At 45.6% G+C, this 21,574-nt stretch overlaps 1 protein-coding gene across 2 annotated transcripts; it reads left to right on the top strand.

Annotated features, from left to right (window-relative positions):
• Positions 1-1,946: 1,946 nt before the first annotated feature.
• Positions 1,947-20,851, top strand: LOC121291818 (zinc-binding protein A33-like). Of its 2 annotated transcripts, none has more exons than XM_041213413.1 (7): positions 1,947-2,008; positions 3,994-4,464; positions 7,459-7,554; positions 10,231-10,464; positions 16,232-16,254; positions 17,391-17,506; positions 19,543-20,851. In XM_041213413.1, exons 2-7 carry the CDS (start codon positions 4,051-4,053, stop codon positions 20,085-20,087), a joined length of 1,428 nt encoding a protein of 475 aa, XP_041069347.1. In that variant the 5' UTR covers positions 1,947-2,008; positions 3,994-4,050; the 3' UTR covers positions 20,088-20,851. The 2 variants fall into 2 exon arrangements, with proteins under 2 accessions (XP_041069347.1, XP_041069348.1); XM_041213414.1 differs by lacking the exon at positions 1,947-2,008 and adding an exon at positions 2,637-2,680.
• Positions 20,852-21,574: the final 723 nt, after the last annotated feature.

A 21,574-nucleotide genomic window follows, 5' to 3' on the forward strand; every position in this document is an offset into this window, starting at 1 on the left:
GCAGTCAAGTATTTGTAAGTCATTTTAAGGTAGCTTATTATGTTTATTAAGAAGTTACAGTTTCAATATAATGAACCAGCTAAATATGTATAACCCATGACAGTAGGTTACCAGAGGGCATACGGACAGTTGGCAGAGGGGGTTTTGATCTCAGTAGCTTGTGACAGCAGCATTCTACTCTCTAACCGAAGACTTCGGGAACTCTTCCCCCACCCCCCTCCCCCTCCCCCCCCAGTCTTCCTCCATTTTCCCTGGTCTATCGTCCATTTGAAGAAGGTGGCTGGCTGATGAGGACCACCCCTGTCTCCGAGCTCTCGTTCATATACATTCATTCTAGGGGCTGGTAGTTTACCCGATGCCAATCACTTATTTGAACCTTTCTACCAATGAATACAGGACTGGGATCCAAGAAGTCAGGGTGGTCACGATCCCCCTGTCCATCAATTAGCTTCAGGTTCTCTCTTAACTTTACCTTATGCTGAGGGTCATTTGCTAAGGATTCTACACCCAATTCACGCTTATTGGTCCCTTGGCTAAGTGGCCATTCTTCATGTGTGGCCCTGGGCAGTGGATAAGGTATTCAACCTTGTAACATTCCAAAGTCAGGCCTCTGTTCCATTTGAGAAGCGATCAATACTGCAAAGTCCCCTTCCCCCCCAACAACCCCCCACCCCCGGCTGCATGAAATGCTACAGCAGCGGCCTTGGCGGCACGATTGATACTGCAGCGCCCTTCGGGGCCGGCAGCGGTACTACAGCGCTCTAAGTGGCCGGGAGCTGTACTGCAGCGCTCTGGGTGGGCGGGAGCGGTACTGCAGCGCCCTTGGCGGCCGGGAGCGGTACGGCAGTCCCATGGGTGGCCGGGAGCGGTAGGGCAGCGCTCTGGGTGACTGGGAGCGGTACGGGAGCGCTCTGGGTGACCAGGAGCGGTACTGCACCGCTCTTGGCGGCCGGGAGCGGTACTGCAGCACACTGGATGGCCGGGAGCGGTACGGCAGCACTCTTGGCGGCCGGGAGCGGTACTTCAGTGCTCTGGGTAGCCGGAAGCGGTACTGCAGCGCCCTTAGTGGCCGGAAGCAGTACTACAGCGCTCTGGGTGGCCGGGAGAGCTCTGGGTGGCCGGGAGCGGTACTGCAGCGCTCTGGACGACCGGGAGCAGTATTGCAGCGCTCTGGGTGGCCCGGAGCGGTACTGCATCGCTTTTGGTGGCCGGGAGCAGTAGTGCAGCGCTCTCGTTGACCGGGAGCGGTACTGCAGCGCCCTTGGTGGCCGGGAGCGGTACGGCAGCGTTCTGGGTGGCTGGGAGCGGTACTGCAGCGCCCTTGGTGGGCGGGAGCGGTACTACAGCGGTCTGGGTGGCCGGGAGCGCTGTGGGTGACCGGGAGCGGTACTGCAGCGCTCTGGACGACCGGGAGCAGTACTGCAGCCCTCTCGGTGGCCCGGAGCGGTACTGCATCGCTTTTGGTGACCGGGAGCGGTACTGCAGCGCCCTTGGTGGCCGGGAGCGATACGGCCGCGCTCTGGGTGACCAGGAGCGGGACTGCATCGCTCTTGGCGGCTGGGAGCGGTACTGCAGCGCTCTTGGTGGACCGGAGCGGTACTGCATCGCTCTTGGTGGCCGGGAGCAGTACTGCAGCGCTTTTGGTGGTCGGCAGCGGTACTGCAGCGCTCTGGTTGTCCGGGAGCGGTACTGCATCGCTCTTGGCGGCCGGGAGCGGTACTGCAGCGCTCTTGGTGGCCGGGAGCAGTACTGCAGCGCTCTGTGTGGCCCGGAGCGGTACGGCAGCGCTCTGGGTGGCCCGGAGCGGTATTGCATCGCTCTTGGTGGCCGGGAGCAGTACTGCAGCGCTCTGCGTGGCCGGGAGCGGTACGGCAGCGCCGTGAAGTCGCACCCCCCCCCCCCCCCCCCCCAATACCGGGGGCGGAGGTTTCGTCACTTCCACAGAGTGGGCTGGAGGGACAGATCGTGGCTCTGAATGAAAGGAGTCTGTGCATAAGAGGAACTTTAGGTTTGTTTTAAGGCCGCAGTCCATACACTAACTAAGCTCGTGGCAGTTTATTGGGGTTAAAGTGGGAAATGAAAGTAAAAGCAACTTGTCCTGTAGTTTGCGAAGCCTCGTCAACTCAATGAGCGAAGTTGGCGACCACCGACCCCCCGTTGATTTAAATCTCCGTCCGAGGCGATTTCAAAGTTTACTTTTAAATTGAGAAACGTGTCTGCAAAAGTTCCGTGAAGCGTGGTCTATGCGTTTTTTTGTATAAAGCTGGTGGCTGAATGGGTGGAATAAATCGACTGAATAAACTAGCAACTGGTTTCCCCCCCCTCCCCTCCAAAAAAAAATAAATAATTTGTTGCTGAAATTGCATCAAATGAACATGTGAAGAATAAGCCGGGGAAGGTTTTCTTGTGTTTCCAGGGGGGTCCAGCCTCAAAGTAACAGCCTTAGCCGGCAAAATGAAGGCTGCTTTTAAAACTCCACTTCCCCCCACCCCCCCCTCCCAAAAAAAAAACATTTTGATTCAGTCAAAAACATTTCAATTTACTGTATCCAAAGCAGAAGATGCTGGAAAGGCACATGCAGGTCGGGGGGAGTGAGAGAAACCGTTAACGATTCAGGCGGTTAACATTCCATCACCATTTACTGTGCCCGACTGAAAAAGACATCAGTGCCCATTGAGGGGTGAGATAATTTTAGATGTGCGAATGAACTTTATTTTATTTAAGTTTTGCGTGTTAAATATCTCGAGTAGGAAATTGTGGTTAAGAGGGGATACAGGCACTTGCTTCTGGGGGTCTTGTTGGCTGGAGGGGAGAAGGCTTGAGGTGAGATTCAATGAAGGTTTTTTTTTAAAAAAGTTGTTTAACAGACAGGAGGAGGAGACTGTTTCTCCCAGTTGGGATGTCAATGATAAAAGTGTCATCAGTTTAAAATTGTCAGTAAGAGAAGAAAAGTACTTGCATAGAGAGTTGCTGGAGTATAGAATGTTTTGACACAGAGGGAGAGAGAGAGGTTGAAGCAGAGACCATTGCATCTTAGAACAAGTTGTATAAATGTTTGAAGCAGGGAAAGACGCATGATGATTGGAAGAGAAGTGTGGTGGTGGTGGGGCATCGAGATTAGATTTTGATAGTTTTACCAAAGACATGATGGGCCCAATGGCTACGTTCTGTGCTATCAGCTCTGCTAAGAAAGAACATGCACTTGCACTGCAACATTAATGTCACTAGAATGGCTGTAAAGCACTTTGGGACTATTTAAAGGAGAGTCATTGTTGCAATGTAGGAAGCACAGCAGGCAATTTGCACACAGCAGGATCCCACAAACAGCAGTGACCAGATAATTGTGGGTTTTTTTAAAAAGTGATGGTTAAAGGACAAATACTGACCAAGTTACAGAGGCGAACTTCTTTGCTCTTCTTAAAAATGGTGCCGGGGATCTTTTACACCGACCTTGGAAGGCAGACAGGGACCATAGTTTAACAGCCCTTCTGAACACTGGTACCACTGACTGCGGTACTCAGGGGAGGTGGTGGCATAGTGGTAATGTCCAGAGACCCGGGTTCAAATCCCACCAGTTTGAATTCAATAAAAAATTAAAATTCTGATGATGAGCACAAATCCTTGCCGATTGTTGTAAAAGTCTTTGGGATGGAAATCTGATGTCCTTACCTGGTCTGGCCTACATGTGACTCCAGACCCCCAGCAATGTGATTGACTCTTAACGGCCCTCTGAAATGGCAAAGCAAGCCACAATAAATGCTGGCCCAGCCAGTGACGCCCACACCCCATGAACAAATAAAAAATAAAGCTCCCTCGGCACTGGACTAGTGTCAGCCTAGATTATGGGCACAAGCCTCTGGAGTGTCTGTCTTCTAACTCAGCAAGGAGTGCTACCCACTAAACTGTGACTGACTGCTATCGGGAATGAAGGTGAATGGAAAGGTTAGTTGTAATGTGGGTGTGTTTTAATTTTGGTATTTTAATTATTTTGAGGTGGATATTCGAGAAGGATTGGAATTGGAACGACATTGTCCCCAGATTGGTTTGACGATGGCTACTGCTCAGTATGTTAACCGACTCTTCAGTGAAGTGACCTGCTCCATCTGCCTGGATTTCTTCCAGGAGCCGGTGGCACTGGAGTGTGAACACAATTTCTGTCGGCTCTGTATCTCCAGGAGCTGGGAGCAGGGCAGTGCTTTCTACTCCTGCCCCGAGTGCAGGGAGGAGTTCCGGGAGAAGAAGCTGAAGCCGAACCGCATGCTGGCTAACATCGTGGAGGGGGTGAGGGAACTAAAACTGCAGCCTCGCCAGGGCCACCCTGCCTTCTACTGCCAGCGGCATGAAGAGCGCCGCAAGCTCTTCTGCCTGGACTGCCAGGGGGCCATTTGCGTGGTGTGTTCCTGTGCCAAAGAGCACCGGGGCCATAGCTTCATCCCTGTCGAAGAGGCTGCCATTCTCTACAAGGTGAGAAGGTTGTGGATAAATGGAGGATAGGGTCGCTGGGTGAAAAGGGTGCGGAGAGAGGGGTGTAGGAGGTGCAGAATGCAGGGAGAGGGGTGTGGGACATACAGGGGGGCAGGAAGAGCAAGGGGCTGATAGAGGAGTGTTGGGCATACCTGCGAGGCAGGAAGAGCAAGTGGCTGGAAGAGGGGTGTGGGACAGAGAGGGGGTTGTAGGTTATGCAGAATGCAGGGAGAAGGTGTGGGGCATACAAAGGGGCTGGGAGAGGCATCTGGGACATAGAGGGGAGCAGGGAGAGTGGTGTGGGGCATGTGGAGGCAGCGAGAGGGGTGCAGAATATACAGGGGCAGTTCGGGTATCTCATTTCTTCCCATATGCCAACTCCATAGTCCTTTTTCTGGTATTGATCTCCTTTCATGACCTCTGTTCACCCAACTCTAATTTTCTCTGACCTATCATACACTCTGCCATTCCCACTTCTTCTGCCTGCTTTCCCCTCCTCTATTCCACCATATCCTGCCTCTGGAATTGTTTTTCTAATGTCTCTGCCTGGATACCCCTCTCTCTCTGTCTCCTTCAGAAACCTTGTGGAATCCAAAGAACTGGCGCCACTATTAAGCCTGTCGAGTCTGGCTTGCCATTCAGTAAAATAATGACCTTTAATCTAACTCTGTATACCCCACCTTTACCCCACTTTCCCATCTGTGCCTTTGGTCACCTTCCCTAACTTCTGCACGCATCCACCTCTCGCTGCCCACTCGTTGTGGGTACTTCCTACGTGTCAGGGGCTGCATAAAAATAAGTACAGCAGCGCCCCCTGCTCTCACCATGGGCATTGGCACCTGTGTGATATTTTTGCCTTACCCACACCAGCTGTCAAGTAGCCCTTTGCTGTAAGGTTACCACACATGACTCAATTAGGGGCACAGTTGTGCTGTGCACCCTACCTTAAAAAAAGGATGGCTTTGGCTTTTGCCCTCTGCTGCCTTAAAGGCCTGCCTTGTACATCTGTGTGCCTTTTGAAGCGTGTTTTAACTTAACCGCTCCCGAGCAATATTAAATAATGCCAAATTGAAAGCAAAATACTGCACATGTTGGGAATCTGAAATTTAAAAAAGGGAAAATACAGGATGCTGTCAGCAGGTCATTCATTCTCTGTGAAGAGGGAAAGAGAGTTAATGTTTTGGGGTGATGATTTCCAGCATAGAAGCATAGAAAGTAGCAGAAGTAGGCCATTCGGCCCTTCGAGCCTGCTCCGCCATTCATTATGATCATGGCTGATCATCCAACTCAATAGCCTGCTCCCGCTTTCTCCCCATATCCTTGGATCCCTTTTGTGTATTGAGCTATATCTAACTCCTTGAAACCATACAATGTTTTGGCCTCAACTACTTTCTGTGGTAGCGAATTCCACAGGCTCACCACTCTCTGAGTGAAGAAATTTCTCCTCATCTCAGTCCTAAATGGTGTACCCCGTATCCTCAGACTGTGACCCCTGGTTCTGGACTCCCCCACCATTGGGAACATCCTTCCTGCATCTAACCTGTCTAGTCCTGTTAGAATTTTCTAGGTTTCTATAAAGCAGAATTGTCCAGATGAAGGGTGATCGACCTGATACTTTAACTTTGCTTTTCACTCCATGGAGGCTGCCCTGACCAGCTAAGTGTTGTCAACATTTTCTGTTTTTAGTATGTAATGACAATTAGCTTACTACTACTTTTGACAAATGTATTTCAGTTTGATGAGAATATAGCTATTAAGCTAGATAAGAGGGAACTGATAGATGTAGTAGACTTGGATATCCGAAAGATATTTGGTAAGTTCGCACATAAAAACATTAATAACAAGATAAGGGTGCATGGAGCTGGTGGTAATATTTACATCAGTGGGGGATTGATTAATGAGCAGGAAACAGAAAGTAGGGATAGATGAAGCATTTCCAGGTTGGTAACTAGTGGAGTACCACAAGGATCAGTGCTGAACTATTTACAATTTATGTTAATGACTTGGATGAACATCAAGACTGAGAGTAATGTATCCAAATTTACTGGCAATACGAATCTAGGTGGGAATATTAGCTGTGAGGAGGACACAAAGAGGCTGCAAAGAAATATGTCGATGGATTAAGTGAGTGGGTAACAAGATGACAGATGGAGCATAATTTGGGGAAGTGAGATTATTCACTTTGATCGTAATATTAGAAAAGCAAGACATTTCTTAAACAGTTTGAAACTTCTAAACGTTGATGTTCAGAAACTTGGGTATACTTGTACAAAGAACACAGAAAGCTAGCATTCGGATATAGCAAGCAGCTAGGAAGGAAATTTTCATGTTTGATCTATATTGCAAAGGGATTGGAGTAAAAGAATAAGGAAGTCTTGCTACAATTGCACAGGACTTTGGTGAAACCACACCTGAAGTACTGTGTACAGTTTTAGCCTCCATATTTAAGGAAGGACATACTTGCCTTAAAGATGATACATCAAAGGTTCACTAGGTTGGATCCTGGGATGGGAGGATTGTCTTATGATCAGAGGCTGAGTAAAGTGGGTGTACTGGAGTTTAGAAGAGGTGATCTCAGTGAAACATTCAAACTTGGCAGGATAAATGCTGATAGGTTGTTTCCCCTGGCTGGGGAAACTAGAACATGGGGCCCAATCTCAGTCTAAGGGGGTGATCATTTAGGACTGAGATGATGAGAGACACCTGAACTGAAATGGCTGTAAATCTTTGAAATTGTCTATCTTAGAACATTATGAATGCTCAATCGTTAAGTAGATTTAAGGCTGAGATAGATAGCTTTTTGGTGTCTCAACGAATCAATAGGTATGCAGAGCAGGTCGAAAAGTGGAGTTAAAGCTGAAGATCAGCCGTGATCAGATTGAATGGTGGAGCAGGCTCGAGGGGCCTGATGGTGGGGTCTCACTCTATTTCTCATGTATTCTGTTTGATAATCTACGCAAGCCTACTCTTAGAAAGCTCACTGTTTCTCTGCAGGGGAAATTGGAACGAGCCATTGACTTCCTCCAGTCCCAGAAGGAGCAGGCCTGCCAAAGCCAAAGCCGAGAAGAGGCAAAGATTTGTCAAATAAAGGCAAGTGTCACACCCTTGCCCCTGGTTGTGTTTCATCCTTTGGCTTTCTAGGTAGAGGATGCTTTGAGCCTTTAAACATTGTATCCCAGCAACTAGTTAACACACAAGACTCTCTAATGGACACAAATTTTTGAAGGTGGCAGGACAAGTTAAAAAAGCATATGGAAGCCTTGGTTTTGTAAATAGAGGATAAGTCTGATTATTACTTAAAGACTGAAAATCTAGGAACAATGGAGCTCAAAAGTTATTCAGAGGATCTAGGTACAGAAATCATTAAAATGTAGTAGTCATGTACAACAAAAAATGCAATGGGATATTCGCCTTTGTATCCGGAGAGCTAGAATATAAAGGGAAGTTTTGCCCAGATTATTCAAAGCCCTGATTGGACCACATCTGGAGTAATGTGTACAGTTATGGATCTGCACCTTTGAAATGATAGATTGACTTTGAAAGGAGTGTAGTGTAAATTCACCAGAATGCTGCTGAGGCTTCAAAGATTAAATTACGGGCAGAGATTACATAAACTAAAATAAAAGCAAAATACTGTGGATGGTGGAAATCTCAAATAAAAACAGAAAATGCTGGAAAAACTCATCAGGTCTGGCAGCGTCCGTGGAGAGAGAAACAGAGTTAACGTTTCGAGTCCATATGACTTCTTCAGAGATGCTGCCAGACCTGTTGAGTTGTTCCAGCATTTTCTGTTTTTATTACATAAGCTAACCTTGTATTCCCAGGAATATAGAAGCTTAAGACATGATTGAAGTATTTTGGATTTTGATAGGAAGAAATTCTTTCCACTAGTGGGGGTGGCCAGAACAAAAGGACATAAACTTAAAAACAGAGCCAGACCATCGAGCATAGAACAGCAACAATATGTATTTATATCTATATAGTATCTTTCATGAAAATCCCAAGATGTCACAGTAACATTATAAAGCAAGATTTGACACAGAGCCACGTAAGGAGATATTATTGCAGATGACCTGAAGCTTGGTCAACGGAGAAGGTTTTAAGGAGAGTCTTGGAGGGTAGAGAGGTAGAGAGGTGGGAGGTGTAAGGGAGGGAGTTCCAGAGCCAGAATTAGAGGAGCCCAGATACCTTGGAGGGTTGTGGGGTTGGAGAAGATTACAGAGGTAGGGAGGGGTGAGGCTATTGGGGGATTTGAAACCATGGATAAGAATTTTAAAATTGAGGCATTGTTTAACCTGGAGACAGTGTAGGTCAGTGAACACAGGGTGATGGGCGAATGGGACTTGGTATAAGTAAGACAGCACCTTCCAAGCCTGCGACCTGTGCCATCTAGAAGGATGAGAATAGCAGATGCTTGGGAACACCAGCACTTCCAAGTTTCCCTCCAAACCGCACATCATCCTGATCTGGAACTATATCGCCGTTCCTTCACTGTTGTTGGGTCAAAATCCTGGAACTCCCTCCTTCACAGCATTGTGGGTGTACCTACACCACATGGACTGCAGCGGTTCAAGAAGGTGGATCACCACCACCTTTAAGGCCAATTTGGGATGGTCAATAAATATTGACCTAGCCAGCGACGTCCGCATCCCATGAACAAATACATTTTAAGAAAGGAAATAAAAAAGATTACGGGTGGCAGAGTTTTTGGGTGACTTCAAGTTTTCAGATGACAGAGTGTGGTAAGCCAGCAAGAAACGCATTGGGTTAGTCAAGTCTAGAGGTAACAAAGGCATCAACGAGGGTTTCAACAGGAAATGAGCTGGGATGGGGTGATTTTACATAGGTGGAAATAGATGGACTTAGTAACACTGTGTATTGTAGATGGAAACTCACCTCGGGGTCAAATGCAATGCCAAGGTTGCAAGGAACAATCTGGTTCGGCCTCGGATAGTTGCCAGGGAAAAGGATAGGGAGAGCAATTGTTTAAGTAAAGGCTATGGCAGCAAAGGTAGAAGTGAGAGTCTGGTTGAACAAAGCAGCAGCTGCAGAAATGTTGTGGTGAGATTTTGAAAATACAGTTGGAAGTAAATTGGGGAGAGTGTTTACCAGGTGCGAACTCGGAGGAACCAGGATTGGGACAGGGAAGGGGATGTGAGTGGGGAGCAATGCAAAGAAGTGATCAGAGATGGCCTTCTATATGTGATTGATTCAGTAGGTGATCAAGGGGATGGCCATGAACATGGGTTGGGGAGTTTACATGGAGGGTGAGTTGCTGCTTGAAATGAGGCAAAGCTGCAAGCCTCAGTGGGCCCTTCGGAGGATGCTATTTAAAAAAAATTATTTCACGGGATGTGTACGTCGCTGGTGTGGCCAGCATTTGTTGCCTTTCTCTGATTGCCCCTGAGAAGGTGGTGAGTCACCTTCTCGAACCACTGCAATCCTTCTGGTTCTTGTACCTTCAGTTGGAATGTTGAGTTTTAGATATGGCGATTATAGTTCCAAATCAGGGCAGTATGTGACTTGGAGGGGAACGTGCAGGTAGTGGTGTTCCCACCAAGGTCTCTGCTGCCCTTGTTCTTCTATGTGGTAGAGGTCACAGGTTTGGAAGGTACTGTTGAAGGAAGCTTGGCAGTTGCTGCAGTGCGTCTTGTACACAGTACACACTGTGGTATCCTCTGGGGCCCAATGCCCTGCCAATGCTGACTGCCTTGGGTTACGCGTGAAGGCTACGCAATGTGACTCTGCCGGATCATTTTCACCCAGGAACAAGGCAAACTGCTGAAGGAACAGGCTGAGGCCGAACTGGTCACCATCTATCAATTTCTAGATGCAAAGAAGCAGGAACTGGAGTCGAAGATTGAGCAGGAAATGTGCCAGACCATTGAGCCCTTGCAGGAAAACTTGGAAAAGATCCGCCAAGAAACCTCCACGATTGAGCAAGCCATCCTGGATCTGCGGGTGCAGCTGAGCTTCACGGAGCCTCTGGAGCTGCTTCAGGTAAGAGGCTGGCAGGAGCATGCAGCCTGTGGGGAAACATGGAGTAAGTGTACCTTTCTTCTCCAGCTCCTCTCTCACCTGTCTTCTTTCCTCGGTGTCTTGTAGGCTTTGAGGAAATTTTTATGGGATGAGAAAAAAATGGACGAGTTTGCATTTATATAGCAGCTTTCCTGAGTCGGCATCCTCAGTATTTTACAGCCAATTCGTTACTTTTGTTTTGGAGTACAGCCACTGTTGTAATGCAGGAAAAGCTGCAGCCAATTTAGGCACAGCAAGCTCCCACGCAGCAGTGTGATAATGACCAGAAGTGGTTGAGGGATAAATATTAGCCAGGATAACAAGGCTGCTCTTCGAAGCATTCATCTGATAGGACAGATGGAGCCCTAGGTTGATATGTCATCCAAAAGACTGCACCTCTGGCAGTGCAGCACTTTGCCAGGACTGCATAAAAATGTCAAACTTGTGCTGAAGTCTCTTTGGTGGGGCTTGAACCCACAACCTTATGATTCGGGGTGAGTGCGCTACCCACTGATCCAAGGCTGACATATGAACATAAGAAATAGGAGCAGGAGAACACCATACAGCCTGTTGAGACTGCTGTGCCATTCAATATGCTTATGCCTGATCTTGGGCTTCAACTCCATTTTCCCACCCTTTCCCCATATCCCTTGTTTCCTTGAGGCACCAAAAAAAAAGTTTTCTTTTAAATAAAAATTGCTGTATCTCAACCTTGAATATATTCAGTGGTGACACATTACAACCCTCTGGGGTAGAGAATTCTAAAGATTCATAACCCTTCGAGTGAAGAAATTTCTCCTCATTTCAATCCTAAATTGTCCACAGCCGGGGGAAACAACCTCAGTGTCTACCCTATCAAGTCGCATCATTAATCTTGAATGTTTCAGTGAGAACACCTCACATTTTTCTAAACGATAATTTTCTCAGCCTCTTATCTCATCATAGGACAACCCTGTCATCTCAGGGGCCAATCTACTGAACCTTCATTGTGCCACCTCCAATGCAAGTATATCTTTCCTTAAATATGGAGACTAAAACTGCACACAGTTTTCCAGATGTGGTCTCACCAAAGCCCTGCATAATTGGAGCAAGACGAGTTTATTCTTGTACTCCAACCCCCTTGCAATAAAGGCCAACATGCCATTTGCTTTCCTAATTGCTTGCTGTACCTGCATGCTGACATTCTGCGTTTCTTGTAAGTGTTCGCCCAAGTCTTTCTGAATATCAACATTTATAGTTTTCATGCCTTTTACAAAATATTATGCTTTTCTATTCTTACGACCAAAGTGAACAGTCTCACACTTCCCCACATTATGCTCCATCTGCCACCTTGTTGCCCATTCACTTAACTGGCCTATATCTTTTTGCAGCCTCTGTGTCCTCTTCATAGCTTGCATTTCCATCTAGCTTCGTATTGTCAGCAAACTTAGATACATTACTCTTTCTCTTTGTTTATTTCATTAATATAGATTGTAAATAGCTGAGGCCCTGCACTGATCCTTGTGGCACTCCACTAATTACAGCCTTTCAACTTGAAAATGCCCCACTTCTCCCTACTCTCTGCTTCTTGTCTGTTAACCAATCCTCTATGTCACCACAAACTCCCTGGCCCTTACCTTGTGTATTAACCTTTTGTGTGTCACCTGATCGAATGCTTTTTGGAAAACCAAGTACACGACATCTACTGGTCCCCTTGATCCTCCCTACTAGTTACATCCTCAAAAAAACTTCTACAAATGTGTCAAACAGTTTTCCCTTTTGTAAACCCATGCTGACTTGTTCTAATCACACTATGCTTTTCTATGTGCATTGTTAAGACTTCCTTAATAGTAGATTCCAGCACTTTCCCAATGACTGATGTCGGGTTAACCGGCCTGTAGTTTCCCTTTTGTTCTCTCCCTCCTTTCCCGAATAGTAGTGTTGCATATGTTAACTTCCAGTCTGCTGGGACCATTTCAGAATCTAGGGAATTTTGGAAAATCATAGCTAGCTTATCCACTATATCTCTGTAGCTATCTCTTTTAAACCCTAGGTCATCAGGTCCTTGGGATTTGCTTTCATTTTAGTCCCGTAATTTCTCTAGTATTTTTTCTCTGCTGATATTAATTACCTTAATTTCCTTACTATTTTTAACACTTAGCTACCCTCAATCTCTGGTATGTAACTTGTGTCTTCTACTATGAAGACGGGCAGCTTTCCTCATGATAATTTACGTTCTTTCTCTAAGGGACACTTACTTTAACTGCTCTTTTCCTTTTTTATACGCTAGTAAAAACTCTTACCATCTGTTTTTATCTTCTTCACCAGTTTACTCTCATTCAATTTTTTTTCCTTTATCAACTTTTTAATGGCCCTTTGCTCATTCCTAAAACACTCCTAATCCCCAAACTTGCCACTGTTCTTTGCAACATTATAAGCCTCGTAATCTCATAATATCCTTAACCCCCTTTGTAAACCACAGGTGGATCTTTCTCACTGAAATTTTTTTTTCAATGGAATGCATTTTTGTTAAATATCTGGAACTTTTTCTTTAAATATTTCCAACTGTTTATTCACCGCCATACCTTTAGGTCTATTTTCCATTATTAACCATAGCCAGCTCTCTTCTCATACCTATGTAATTGGCTTTGCTTAAGTTTAAGATTCTTGTTTGTGCTTGGAGTATGTAAGGTGGTATTCACTTTTTTATGATCACTGGTTCCCAATGGATTTTTTTACAGTGAACTTTAATTAACCCTGCCTCGTGCAATGTTAGATTTTGATTGAAGTAGCCAATGTGATTTGTCCAGTCTACGTGAAAGTTAAATCCCCCACAGTTATTGCATTACCTTTGTTAGAAGCTTCAAAAATGTTTACTATTCTGCCAGACAGTTTGGCTACTGTTAGAGGACCTATAAACTACAAACATCAGAGTTTTCTGACCCTTGCTATTCCTAATTACCCATAACTTAGGCACGTGCTCCACCCGCCCCCACCCGCCCAGGACCAGGCCCCAAACATGTCCTAGGCACCCACTTCCATGGGCATGATCTCCCTATCCATTCAGACTCTGCGAGCAGATTAGTCGTGGCAACCTCTCCCTGGCATTTCACTTCAGAATGTCCATTTGCTCATCAGCAAGTCCCTGACCATCTGTGATCTCATTGTGGAGGACTGACATTGACATCCTGAACTGGATTGGAACTTGGCGGCACCTTGCACTTTGCCCAACATGCAGTTTCGTCCAAACAGGTGGGTTGGTATCACCGACTCAAAATATGGGCCTTTTTCTTTTTCCCTTGGCATGTTCTTCTTTTGAACTCCACACCTTGTTTCACCCTTTTTAAAATCCATATTATCTACTGCACCTTCTGTGCACTGTGCTCACAGAGTCATCCCTCCTCCTTTCCTTCCTCAATTCTTGCACTAAATAGCCTCTCCTTCTTCGTGCTGTTGTTGTCTATTGCAATTTCCTTTATCCTGTTTTCCCTAGACCTCTTCTCCCATGTAGACTCTCTTATCCATATCCACAGCTAACCTCAGGATCTTGTTATCTCTCCCATGGTCTCGATTGCTGATGAGGTCCTCTTCTACTACATCCTTGTATCTCTCACCACCCACAACCACATCACAGTCTGCATCCATCTTTAGGGAAATAAAACCTCTTACCCCATGTTGTTTATAATTATACTTTTAAACTGCCAACCACCTGGTCTTCCATTCACCTTACCTGTTCTTTATCACAACCACTCCTTCACTGCCAACTTATGTCTTATCTTCAGAAAAATCTTCATACTCTTCCGTTCCCATCGTTCTTCCGATATGGCACCAATCTTCATACGCTCAAGTCTATGCCCCTTGGACTTGAGGGAATCTAGTGCAGAACTGGTTTGGTCAACCATCACCGGGTCTGCCTGAACCCCATCAGAGACTTATCTATGCCAAACCCACTACTCCTGGATTATCATGGAGAACAAAGATCATTCCTTGACTTTTTTCCAATATCAGTTGTCCACTTAAACCCCTGCACTTGCCCTTAAACCTTTAGCTTCAGCAGCAAGTGCAAGGATTTTTCATTTAAGGCTTAGTTTGCCCATTTAGCTGACTTTGCTATTTTCTCCCATCATTCCTCTTTACCCACCAACCCAGCCCTGTTCACAATCTCCTTGTACCTCTGGCCTTGATCCTGTCTCTCTCCAGTTTCCCATTTCCGCTCACTCTCTAAACTCATCTCTATGTGATTCACCTCTTTGCTTCCTTGAACCCATCCCACCAAACTGTTGACTACCCAACTACTCTTCTTGGTCCCATGCTAGTTGAGGTTGAAACTCTCCGACTGAAACAGGATGTTTGCAACCTTAGTTGAAATTATTCTCTCCATCACAGCAACTTCCTACTAATTGTCCATCTACCTAGCTTATATGCAGTAAACTGCAATCATCCTTTGACACCTTAAAACTCAACTATTCTAACGCTGCCTTTGCTAGCTTCTCATTTTGCAACCTCCATAGAGTCAAATCCACTCTCTGGAGAGTTTAAGTCATCTGGACCTTGTTCTAAACTGCATCAATTTCCACTCATCCATTATCCCTGTCCTCACTGACCAACAATGGCTTTTGGCCCCACAAACAAAGTCAAATTTAATATTCTCAAATTATTTTTAAATCCCTTCATAAACTTACCCTGTAAACTCCTCCAGACCTATAAACCACCTTGTCAAGTTCTAAATGACTCTGGCATCATGTGCAGCTCTTTACCCCATCATTGGCCTATGCCCCATACTCTGGAATTCCCTCCTTAACCCTTTGCACTCTCTACCTCCACCTACTGCCATAAGACCCTCTCTGCAGTCCAGCTCTTAAAAGAAGCTTTTAGCTACTCCTAATTCCCTCCTTTAGCCTGGTGTCTCTCTTTTGATTACACCTCTGTGAAGGATTTTTGGATATTTCCTTCTACATTAAATGAGTGATATCAATTAAAGTTGCTACTGGTTGATGTGTCAATAACAAAGAGGGAAGCTAGGTACATCACCAAACAAATAAGAGGGATTGGGAGAAGTATTTTTAATGTAGAGAGTTATCAGAACATACAGTAACTTAGTGGGAACAACAGTGAAAGCAGGATTTACAATCCTTTTTAAAAGGGGAGTGGATCAATATTTGAAAAAGACAATAAAGGGGAAAGAAATTTGCATTTGAATAACAACTTTCACCACCTCAGGACGTCCCAATGTGTTTTAAAGCCACTGAAGTACTTCTGAAATATAGTCACTGTTGAGATATTGGGAAAAGTGGTTGTTAATTTGAACACAGCAAGGTCCCACAAACAGCCATGTGATAAATGATTAAATAACCTGTTATTTTTAATATGCTAGTTGAGGGATAAATATTGCTCAGGAACTCCTCTGCTCTTCAAAATAGGGGCGTGCATTCTTTTATGACACCTGAGAGGGCAGGCTGGGCCTCAGTTTAACATCTCTGAAAGACAGGATGTCCAATGGATAAAAATCCTCTCCATACTGCAGTGGAGTATTGATCAAAAATCAACAGGGAGAGGCCTGAGAATGGGACTAAGTGGATAGTTCTTTCAGTCATCTAGTGTATTGGGCCAAAAAGCCCTCATTCTGTGCTACAGAAGTCTACTGGATACGGTTAATTGAGTTTCATATCCCTTGTTGATAATCTTATTAATATGCAATCAGGAGGCGGTTTATTTGATTCTTGATCATGATTGTCAAATTATAACCTGATTATTTTTCATTTTTCTTCAGGATATCAAACTGCTCCTGGAAAGGTGCGTGTCTCAAGTTCTTTCTGAATGTATGCTCCTGAACTGCACTGCTGGCCCCACTGGATATATTTATAGCCCTGAGCCACACAGACCATGATGCTCCCAGGTAAACCCAATCTGTGTTGAGAGCTAGTAGATCTCGCCTGGGGTCATGGCCCCAGTGCCAGAGTTGACCTAAGCACCTTGGGATTGGGAGAGGATTAACCAGCCTGGTCACTACCCAGTGGCCCTGGATGGGATGCATGCTTGGTGTCAGTCATGGCTCAGTTGGTACTCTGGCTTCTCTTTCAGAAGTTCCAGAGACTTTAGCACAAAATCCAGACTGGCACTTCAATGCAGCACTGAGGGAGCGTTGCCCTGCTGGAGATGCCATCCTTCGGATGAACTGCTAAACCAAGGCATTAATTTCCCTCTCAGGTGGGTTTAAAAGATCCCATCGCAGTATTTCAAAGAAGAACAGAGGATATCTCCAATACACATCCCTCAACCGACACCTAAAAACAGATAAAAGCAAAATATTGTGGATGCTAGAAATCTAAAACAAAAAATGAAAAGTGCTGGAAATACCCAGTAAGCCTAGCAACATCTGTGGAGAGAGAAACAGAGCCAACATTTTGAGTTGAATATGATTCATCTGAAGAAGAGTTATATTTTACTCACTATCCGTAGATGCTGCCAGACCTGCTAACTATTTCTAGCAGTTTCTGGCTTTGTAGCTAAACACAGATTTTCTGGTTATTACCACATTGCTGTTTGTGGGGCCTTGCTGTACAAAATAAGTTGCTGTATTTTCTAATCTACAATACTGACTGTACTTAATAATAAAAAATACTTAGCCGTAAAGAACTTTGAACATGCCCTGTTACCATGAAAGGTTTCTTTAACTGAGAACAGTCTTGGGCTTGGTCTGATATTCTTAGCCAGATACCTTGCTAACATTTCACTGTCTCAAGCTTGCATGGAAAGAGTGGCCACTTGACATGGTGGTCGAGGGCTGTCTGTCTCTGGGGAATCATATCTCACCAAGAGTCCCTAGCTTCAGGAGAGGAAAATTTGGGTGGGTGGTGGGGGAGGGGGGGTTGTTGTTTCTGTAAGGCACTAAGATGTCATCCTTTCCTTGTGATATTATTCCATTCCAGGTGTAAACAGGAGCATATCAAACCAGCGGATGTTCCCACTGAGCTGTGTACCGACTCCATCATTACGCCTTTCCGTTACGTTAAAATCTGGGATGAGCTTAAAGCGTTTGTACCAGGTAAGGGATCCATTGGTCTCCTGAGTGCAGGGGCTGAGTTCTAAGTGAATTTGTTACACGGTGGTTACGGCAACCGGAGGCTCAATTGATGGCAGTCTTGCCTCTGAGTCAGAGGGTTGTGGGTTCAAGTCACACTCTCAAAACTTGAGTGTAAAGTCTGGTATGACACTGCTATGCATTATTGAGAGAATGCAGCATTATCACCGGTGCTGTCTTTCGGGCGAGGCATTAAACTGAAACGTCCCTTCTGCCCTCTCAGGTAGATGTAAGAGATCCCATTGCGTTATTTGGAAGAGGAGTAGGGGAGTTCTCCCCATGTGCTATCCAATATTTAACACCCGATCAACATCACTAAATAGTAGAATATCTGGTCATTATCACATTGCTGCTTACGGGGTCTTGGTTTGTAAAAAGAAATAATTAGCTCGTGAGTATGACGTTCGTACTAAGTGAGTGAACTATGTAGCAATGGACAGTGAGTGTCCCTAATATCAGGGCATATCCCATTGCTACACACGCTCAGTGTATATGCTCAGCCCTATACAAAGAGCAGCCATTGGGCCGGATTTTGCCCTTTGAAGTGGGAATTGTAAATTGGGCCATTTCCCAATGTCCCGTTCCTGCGTCCTGCTTAAACCCACACGCTCAGTTATTTTCACCATGTTGAGCTGGGGTGGGCTGGAGTCAGAGCCATCGCCTCCTGAAGCAGGCCCAAGGCGGATGCTGAGGCAGGCAGATTGGAAAACCTGCCTCTCTTTGTTAGGACATTGACCCTGTTCTGTACATGACTGTTATGCCCCCAAGCCCTAACCCCATGCCCATTCACCCCTCCATACTCCCCATTGCCACCTCCAAACCCCCCCATACTATCTCCATACCACACATGCCACTGCAGATCCCTCAAATCCCTCCACGCACACTCATCCAATATCCATTCATGAGTCTGATAATGAGACTGGAAAGTATTTAAGATGTTCGTGAAACTATCAAAGTAAACAAACATCCAATGGAACTCCAATTGCAAAACCTTAATCCTCTTAGGAGCTCATAAAGCAGTCAATCAAACACACAACCATTCAAACTACACTTCAAAATAAACCTTAAACCTACTAAGTTGCCCTAAATCTGTTAAAATAAACAAACAGCCATACAAGGACCACTTCAAAAAGCACAATCAAGTGATCATAAAATTGACAAACAAAGCTCAGGTCCCCTTGAAAGCCATGTCAACAACCTTCCTGAACTGAATCCATTAGTGGTTTTGGAACTCAGCCAATCATTCATAATGAGATTCCATTGCACATCTTTGGCGACAAAACCTCCAGAGCTGAGACATTAAAGCCTTTTATGTAGCCTTAACAGATGGCTGAGTTGTCAATCAAATAATTCAGATATCTCAAAGGCTCAACAGATGTTTAGACTGTCAGTCAATGTAAAGATCAAAGCAAAGGGTCCAGTTGACATGAAAACCTGAATCTCAATACTATTTCATACAGAAGAACCTTTTATCCACTGCATAAAGTAATCACTCAAGTAAAAACATAATTTACCATACAGCATCTAATTACAACATCTGAAATTGGCAACAACTTTTACACTTGCCTGTCAAAAGGTTCCTGATTTAAGAACAGGCCTACTCAATGGTTCACAAGCACCCTGGCCTAACCAGGTTCACACAGCTTCAGAAACCCACCTGCCTGACTGAAAAAACTCAAATGCAGTGAAATTTGAAATTGAGTTGGCAGAAATGTGGCAGTTGCAACATTAGTTTGCTTGTGTGTTGGATCACGATTTGCCACTTTTCTCAAGCCAGTCAAAATGGTGGCTGGAGAAAAGGCGTTGGAATTTTGGGTTTCTGGTCCCACTGGCTTCCATATGCGGCTTTGCTCTGCATCAGGACGGCAAAAATCAGGCCCAGTGTCTCCTGTAATTGAGGGTGCGTGTCCAAATGCTATACCGGCCCAGTGAGTTAGCTCTATAGCTCTATATTTTTAGAAAGTCAGTGTTTCTCCTAACTGTGGATTTGTGTCTTCCAGCCAGGGAATTTCTGAAACTGGATCCTAAGACAGCGCATCCACGACTCATCCTGTCCGAGGACCTCGTCAGTGTGATTGATGGCGAAAAGCGTCGGGATTGCTCGCTCATGTCCCATCGCTTCAACCACTGGCTCTGCGTCCTGGCCAGCAGCGGCTTCCTGTCGGGCCGACACTACTGGGATGTGGAGCTGGGCAACAATACCGCATGTGTCATCGGGGTGGCCAGCGGATCTGCCGACCGGCTGATAACCAAACAGCTCACACCAAAGGACGGGTACTGGGTGATCGAGATGCTCAACGGGAACCTGGTCAACGTCAACGCACCCGGTGCCAGGACCCTCCCTCTTCACCGCAAGCCCCGCACCATCCGTGTCTACCTGAATTACGAGGAGGGACAGCTGTCCTTCTATGATGCCCACGACCTGTGCCCTATCTACACCATGCATGATAAGTTCACGGAAAAGCTGTATCCCCTCTTCAACCCTCACAACAAGAAGGAAGGGAATTCAGAGCCACTTTGTCTACATAATCCCACGGGATGCTAAGATTAATTTTACCCAGGCAGGGGTGGGGTGGGGGTTTAGAAATTGTGATGGTCCTTCTTAAAGGGGAAGCCTGTTGAATTCTAACACTACGCTAAGGTAAATAAATGAACCCCTCCCAGCAGTTCTGTTGAAGGGTCATGAGGACTCGAAACGTCAACTCTTTTCTTCTCCGCCGATGCTGCCAGACCTGCTGAGTTTTTCCAGGTAATTCTGTTTTTGTTTTGGACTTCCAGCATCCGCATTTTTATGTTTTTATATATTTTTTCCCCCTCAGTACTTTTCTGCTGTCTTTTGTTGCCAGGCATTGAGCTTTAAAGGTGCTGGTTAGAATGAGTTGGACCCTGATGCACTGGCCGGGAATTATCACTGGCGCTCCTGGTTCCCGTGAGGAACAATCACATTAGTCAAAGCTGCACTCCCCATCTCTTACCTTACCAACATTAAACGTAAAGGTTGTAATACCACAGGCTGGGGCAGGAGGAGGAGGTGGTGCCAAATTCTAGGAGCAGAGAGAGATGGGAAATCACAGCCACTACATACTACAAGGGTTTTACAAAACTGGTTCCCTTAGGCTGAGGGCAGACGTGGATTGAGAGATCCACAAATCACAGTACAAGATCTGAATTGCTTTGTGCATGTGGAGTCCAGAAATGGTGCCATTCTCCTGGCACTTAGACTCATAGACATCTACAGCGCAGAAGGAGGCCATTTGGCCCATCATGTCCATGCCAGTCAACAAAGATCTGACTACACTAATCCCAATTTCCAGCGCCTGGCCCATAGCCCTGGAGGCTATGGCAACACAAGTGAATATCTAAATACTTCATAAATGTTACAAGAGTTTCTGGCTCAACCACCCTTTCAGGCAGTGACTTCTAAACTCTCACCACCCTCTGGCTGAAAAAATTTCTCCTCAATTCCCCTCTTAGCCATCTACCTCTTACCTTAAATCTATGCCCCCTGGTTATTGACCCCTCTACTAATGGAAAAAAGTGCCTTCCTCTGCACCCTATCTATGCCCCTCATAATCTTATACACCTCTGTTAAGTCCCTTCTCAACCTTTGTTGCTCCAAGGAAAACAACCCCAGCCTATCCAATCTTTCCTCATAGCTCATTTCCTCCAGCCCAGGCAGCATCCTGGTAAATCTCTGCACCCTCTCCAGTGCAATCACATCCTTCCTATAATGCGGTGACCAGAACTGCATGCGGTATTCCAGTTGTGGCCTAATCAGTGTTTTATACAGTTCCAGCATAACTTCCCTGCTCTTGTATTCTGTGCCTTGGCTAATAAAGGCAAGTATTCCATATACCTTCTTAACCACCTTATCTATCCACCCTGCTATCTTCAGGGATCAATGGATATGCACACCAAGGTCCCTCTGATCTTCAATACTTTCCCAGGTCCTACCATTCATAGTGTAATCCCTTGCCTTGTTAGCCTTCCCCAAGTGCATTACCTCACACTTTTCCAGATTGAATTCCATTT

The sequence above is a fragment of the Carcharodon carcharias genome, chromosome 19 (assembly GCF_017639515.1).
Source record: "Carcharodon carcharias isolate sCarCar2 chromosome 19, sCarCar2.pri, whole genome shotgun sequence".
Classification (NCBI taxonomy): domain Eukaryota; kingdom Metazoa; phylum Chordata; class Chondrichthyes; order Lamniformes; family Lamnidae; genus Carcharodon; species Carcharodon carcharias.

Excerpts from the sequence above, each read along its gene's own strand:
- LOC121291818 (XM_041213413.1), top strand. The coding sequence starts at position 4,051 with ATGGCTACTGCTCAGTATGTTAACCGACTCTTCAGTGAAGTGACCTGC. Across the intron at positions 10,465-16,231 it reads AGCCTCTGGAGCTGCTTCAG|GATATCAAACTGCTCCTGGA; the intron begins GTAAGAGGCTGG and ends ATTTTTCTTCAG. Across the intron at positions 16,255-17,390 it reads ATCAAACTGCTCCTGGAAAG|GTGTAAACAGGAGCATATCA; the intron begins GTGCGTGTCTCA and ends ATTCCATTCCAG.